General features: G+C 32.3%; 1 protein-coding gene across 1 annotated transcript; it reads right to left on the reverse strand.

The window, feature by feature from the left end:
* Window positions 1-2,216: 2,216 nt before the first annotated feature.
* Window positions 2,217-5,848, reverse strand: LOC105345458 (cytochrome P450 3A9). The gene is made up of 11 exons (XM_034458003.2): window positions 5,273-5,848; window positions 5,064-5,160; window positions 4,785-4,837; window positions 4,553-4,649; window positions 4,253-4,455; window positions 4,003-4,151; window positions 3,770-3,897; window positions 3,430-3,654; window positions 3,203-3,291; window positions 2,934-3,074; window positions 2,217-2,810 (listed from the first exon to the last, which is right to left on the reverse strand). Exons 1-11 carry the CDS (start codon window positions 5,320-5,322, stop codon window positions 2,543-2,545), a joined length of 1,500 nt encoding a protein of 499 aa, XP_034313894.1. The 5' UTR covers window positions 5,323-5,848; the 3' UTR covers window positions 2,217-2,542.
* Window positions 5,849-6,457: the final 609 nt, after the last annotated feature.

The raw sequence follows: 6,457 nt of genomic DNA on the forward strand, positions 1-6,457 counted from the left end.
AAGCACCGTTTTGTATTTTATTTGCATATTTTAATGTAAGATCCCACGCTCTATTCAAAACACCTTTTTGCCTCGTCATCGTCAGAAGGACATTAAAAAGGAAATGACCTTGGTCTCACACAGTAAAATCGTCTATTTGTTGTTTCGTCCTGTAAGTATACGTAAGTTAATATAAGTATACTTGTAACATTACCACGGGTGGCCACTAGGTCGGTATAATGCGAGGAAAAGGGAGCGAGTGAGATAACTGGATTTCTCAGTTGACTGACTTATGGACTGTCCATTCCGTACCTTGGGCTCTTTTTATTGACATGGTCAGAAAGGTGAACATTGCTTGTCTCGAGATTAGGTCAGGGTCTTAAGCCCAAGATTAAATGGGACCATAGTACGAGTCTCCGTTTATTTTCATGTTATGGTTTTAGAATATAAAAAAATATTAAGAATCAAATATTTCAATGAAGTATTTGAAAGGTTTTTATTTTTCTTACTTCAATGGCTTCAACATTTTTTAAAGTATTTTAAATTTGCATCGATATCCACAACAGAATTTTTAATACTCTGTCTCCTATGTTTGAAGTTTGCATTAGAAACTAGAATATCGGTGCATATATACACATTTTTGATATGAGTAAAATGAGTAAAATAAAGCTACATTTAAATATTTTTTTAAAAATACATTCTGTTCCTGATATGGTTTGTACGAACATTTTCAAAGAATAGTAATTTATTTAACAGTAAGTTTTCATTCCGTTTTTTATTTCATAATTTGAAACACAAATTGTCTACGCGTGTAGATATATTACATGCATATATTATAAAAATATTTCTCGATAAAAATGTGTAGTTTTATTTAATGCCTTTTGATACTTTGGTAAAAAAAAAAAAAAACTCTTTGAAACCATATACTGTTAGAATAATTCATCTACGTATATAGCGTCTTATTTTATACAAAAATCTTTATCAACATCTGAAGTTATCAAAATATCCACGCAAAACGTAACAGTAAATAAATATATCTATCTTTCCTTTAATCGAAATTCAATGACGATGAAAAGTTTTCTAAGTAACAAATATATATGAAAACATTATTCAAACTCATAAAAGTCGAGATGCTCATTATTTTATTATAAGAATTTCTCATTGTCTCCTTAATATCATAATGCTTATCTTAAATATCTCCTGATCTGAGTAAAAAACTCTATGTTTTTGTCAATAACGAGGCACATGTAAAAATGTTATCTTTTTCACATATTATATTCTACATGTATATGGTTAACTGTCGTTTCTACTGAAAAAGCAAATAATGGCTTGCGAAATGCAAAACCTCCTATTTTTTTTTAATAATTTGATTTGAATCAATTCACCTTTTTTGATAATGTTAAATCCTTCAAATTTTGGGTTTTTTTTTTAAAGCGTAGTCAATCCTTGCCCTTTCGCTGGCTAAATCACATTCACGCCCGGCGTGGCATTGTCGCGTAGTCTGTTAATTTTGCATTAGCTGATGTAGACAAGGAAGTAAAATTTCATTCTACTTCTCAATCAACACATTTTTTCGAGCATGTCAAAATGCAGTATGCACTTTAATTATGTCAGCTGTTATTCATAAACATCAGATGCTCTGAACCCAACACGCTTTGTACGGTGTAATCCACAATGCAATTACATGCACTCTAAGTGCATATCTAAATCTATATCTATATAAAGCATTTTATAAGAATAAAAAAAAATTTAAAGCAAAGTGAGCTGCAATTTTCATAATGAATTTTTTTTAAACGAAAATGTTATTTTCTACTAAAATGACGAAAAAAATCATGGTTTTTAAATTTGTTTGCCAAATTTTTGTGAAAAGGGCCGTCAATTAAGGAGCCTTAATTGGAGCGAAATTGAATTATTGTCGTGCTGTACAAAAATTGATTTGCTATATGTTTCTTAGAAGAGATATCTTTCCTCTGACAAAAATTAACCTTATCATAAAAGTTTAAGTAACATGCAAACTAAGCATACTAGCAGGTTTTAATACAGCTCATATTGCTTTAATTATATGGTGTGGTATTATATTAGTCTTCTCTAAAATTTGAGAAATGCCGGTTTCATCTGACTTAATTAATTTTGATTCACAGTAATTCTTATTTAACAAAAACGAAACAATATTTCTATACCTCATTGTTGGTTAGGGCATTCGGCTGGCAACAAGCAAAGAAGGATTCAAGTTTTTGATATTTTAATGAAACAGTCATAATTCAAAATATAATTATATAAATAACACATTAAAACACTTATAAATGCATTGTATAAATGGATTTCCAAGCGTCACAATTATCACAATTTTATCACAGTAATGCTAGTTGTCCAGGCATTTGCCACCAGCCACGGCAGATATCTTAATATCACAGCTTATCGCCAGTTTGTTTGTTTTTTCTCATATTTTAACTTTCCAACACGAACCATGGAGAATTCACGTTTGTTGCATTTCCATCACTTGAGAGCCTCTAATGCAAAGAATGGGCATCTTTGCGAATATCTGCATAGATACTAGTTCCGTTCAACTGTATCGGGAAATTTTAGCGGACTTGTCTCTGCTCTCAATTTGAACGTTGATCCCATGCTTGGGAACGATAGCACCGCGGCAGTCGAGTTCAATGTCTTTTGTAGATCCAGCACATGGTGTGAAGGAAAACTGTTTCAGAACTCGAACCATGGCGACTTTGGTCTCTAACATTGCGAAGCGAGATCCAATACAACTTCTCGGACCGGCGCCAAATGGAAGAAAGGAGAAAGACTTGATTTGTTGCTTGTTTTCTTTCCTGAACCTTAAAATGGAAAAAATGTACATTTTAGTAATGATAGATATCTGACCATCCTCATAAAAAAGTTGTGAAGATTTGATTTTTATCGTGACAAAGCAGAATGATTGGGTTTTTCTCTATTCTTACCTGTCTGGGTTAAAAACGGAAGGCTGCTCCCAAAATTCCTCGTCATGGTGTAAACTCCAGACATCGGCCTGAATGTTCATTCCAGCAGGAATGGTAATTCCATTGTAGGTAGCTGTGTTTTTAGCTTGTCTGGTCACGATCCTGTAAATTATAAAGAGGGCATTCCAATCAATGTGTATACATGTATTTTTTAAAATTTTCATTATTTTTTTTTTGTGTTCTTTTAATTATAATAATTTTTTAACTAAATTGATTGGATATATACTTACAGTGAAGCTGTGGGGTAAAGCCTGCAAACTTCGTCGAACACCATGTCGAAGTAGGGAAGTTCTTTCACATTTTCATAATTGACCTCCGTCTGAAATGAATGAGTAAAAATTTATCAATCTTTTTAAAAAAAAATCTAAATCTAATTTCATTTGAATTTTTATTTCATTATTTTAAGGTAATTATTTTCTGATTTATATTGTTTTATCTTTAATGAACTAGAATTTACCTCGCCGATAGTAGAATCGACTTCATCAAACAACTTCTTCTGAACGCTTTGATTGTGGGCCAACACGTGACTAAAGAACGCTAGGACCGTGCTCGTGGTCTCGTACCCCGCCAAAAGGAAGGTCATACTTTGTGCCACGATTTCCCTCTCACTGAAAGCACTGCTTCCATCTTTGACTTTTGAAAAAAGCATTTGCTGAACCAGATCAAAGGTGCTGGCATTTGCCTGTAAGAAAACAAATGGTTAGAATAAATCTTTGAAAATAAGATTTTTTGCAGGAGGTTATGTCTAATTTCCATAATATTCTCTGTTTTGTCTTAATTAAGCACTGGATTCTTACCCCCATTTCCCTTCTGATTTGGATGATTTCTTTCATTTTCATTCTGATCCACACAACTGGGTTCATACCAAACAATACAACAATATTCTTCATTGCAAACACAAAATATTGCAAGAAAGGAAGGAGCACTGAAAAAGAAGAATTTGAATTGAATGATTGGATGAATAACTTCATTCATAAAATGTAAACAAACTAAAGGGTGTTTCAATTGCACCAGTAAAGTATATACTTACTGACTGCAGGAAGAATCATGGTTTTGCTGAGTCGACTAAAAAGACTCCTCACATTGATCAGAAATGGGTCTTTGTCGTCTGCTTGTGCGTTTGTGCGCAAACCAAATGCGCAACGACCAATGACATCCAAAGTCAAACACTGGAAAAGGCTGCAAACAAAGATTTTGAAATTGAATTGTTGTCACATTGAAATATCTTAGGAAACAATTGGTGAAATGTTTATTATTGGTTTAATGTTTTTAATGCTTACTCATAAATGTCCAGTGTCTTGCAGCTCTTTGCCTTTTTGTTCATGCTCTCCAACAGGTGGTCTGTGCACTCGTTCATGATTCCAAACATTTGTTTGAGTTTTCCAGCACTAAAGGCGGGGGTCAACAAGGTTCTACTACGTTTCCATTGATGACCATTTTCCAAAAACAACCCAAGGCTTTTTCTTGGAGCCAAAGGGAAGGGCTAAACACAGAGAGAAAAAAATGCAATTAGAGACAATTCTATTTATCCCATTTTTCTCACTTTCAATCATTCTCTTTTTTAATTCATTTTTAAGTACCTTTCTTGATTGGAAGTTTTCAAAATCTTTAACCAAAACGTCTTTCAGCAAATCAGGGTCGCTGACAGAAAGAACTGGTGTGTATCCTTCAAAATACCTGAGGATAAAAGAAAAAAAGAGTTGTGAATCACAAACATACCTTTCTAGTACCAAGGTACACTTTATGAATTCATGTTTTTAAATTAATTCACTTAAATACTAGTAATCAACGTTTAGACAAGTTGGAGCTTACCCAAAGATTCTTCCATATTCTTTTCTCCAGTCAATGATAGCTTGTAACTGTCCCTGCAATGGAATCACAATCACTATTGTATTAATTCTATTAGGCAATTCATTATTAAAGGCGACAATGTCAACATGCATGAACTCTTGGTCTATTTTTTTTTTGGTAGGATGAGTACCAATTATCTAAAATACGGTAAGTTTAAGAAATTCTTTTATATCTCTTGTTTATCTTATATATACCGGTATTTCATTTTATACTTGTATAGTTATCAGTTTTTGTATATACCTTGTTTCGGATTTCTAAGAGGTTGCCGAGGAAAAATGTAGGTTTGGGTCCCGGAATGCCAAGCCTTTCAAATGTGTTGAAATGGTAGACAAGGTATCTAAATGACAAAAAATTGAAATTTATGAAGACTATTTCAAATGTTAAAACAATCAACAAAAGTAATGATAGTTATTTGACTGTAACGAAACATGTAAATGATATATACTTACTTGTAAAGGGCAAGAATAATAAAAATCACTGTGGCTATATAGAATATCATGCTGTCCGTTTAAATAGTAAAGTATCCGTTTGCACTGATTTCTTTAATGTGTTTTCACAAGTAAGTACTCATTCGATTTAAACTTCAAAACATCCCGTACCATTTTTATTCATAAAGTCGGGTTAGTTTTCCCACGTATTGCGCATGTCCAGGAGGCGGAGTTTTTTTCCTATTTTGAATGCAAGAGAGAAGCAATAGTGCTAGATTTAGAATTTGAAGAGCGATGTTTGTCTAATTTGGGGTATTTATCGTACAACGGTTGATAAGGCGACGATTTCGTTCCAAATTTAGAACACTATCAGCTACCATAGCATCCTTATTTGAAAATCTCGTCCGAATTTAGCTAGAAAATCTCAAGTATTTTCCAAATGCAGACATGACTGGGATCTGTGCGGTGAAGATCCTTGAAGCAGCGAAAAGCTGACCGAGCGGCGCTACAATCATTTGAAATAATTTTGACCCCAATAAAAATAGAAAAATTTTCAAATATTTTGAAGATCACTGACATTTCATGCATTTGTGTTCAAGCAATTTTGTGTATTGTTTGATTCATGGATAAAAAAAAAAAAAAAAAAAAGAAGATCTATAAATTAAGTGCTATAATTCATTTTTCATATTTTACTTCATTTAACGGTGATTTGTGTTAATTATAAAAAATATTACATAAATATTTTTAAATTATCCGCTTTAAAAGGTATTATATATTTATTTTATGACAATATATATACCTGTGAAATGAAACTGATATTGAGAAATATACTCAGTTTCACAGGTAAGACAGATAACATTAAATGACAGTTAGTAATGCAGACATTCCCGGTGTTTTCGGTTGTAAACGAAAGTAAATAAACAAGAAAAACACATGCCATAATGAGGTTAAAAAATAGATTGTAAATACCGGAATATACTTTGAAATGAAAGAATTTTTGCCAAAACTGGAATTTGAACAAATTTCAATATAAAGAAAATTTGTCAAATGTTTGTTTTTCCTTTATAACATCGGATTGCTATCGGACGAAACTGAATAAATTACATGGAGTATATACACTAATAAGGGGTTTGAATACATGTAATTATGCAGATTAAATTTTCATGTGTAGTTTACATGTTTTGTTTATAAGGAGATTTTGGTCAA

This window comes from Magallana gigas, chromosome 7 (assembly GCF_963853765.1).
Source record: "Magallana gigas chromosome 7, xbMagGiga1.1, whole genome shotgun sequence".
NCBI classification, from domain to species: domain Eukaryota; kingdom Metazoa; phylum Mollusca; class Bivalvia; order Ostreida; family Ostreidae; genus Magallana; species Magallana gigas.

What these genes read in the sequence shown, in the direction of transcription:
- LOC105345458 (XM_034458003.2), bottom strand. Translation starts at nt 5,322, where the DNA reads ATGATATTCTATATAGCCACAGTGATTTTTATTATTCTTGCCCTTTAC. An exon ending in ATTATTCTTGCCCTTTACAA is followed by an intron (nt 5,161 to 5,272) that starts GTAAGTATATAT and finishes TTTGTCATTTAG; the next exon opens with ATACCTTGTCTACCATTTCA. An exon ending in AAAACTTCCAATCAAGAAAG is followed by an intron (nt 4,456 to 4,552) that starts GTACTTAAAAAT and finishes CTCTGTGTTTAG; the next exon opens with CCCTTCCCTTTGGCTCCAAG.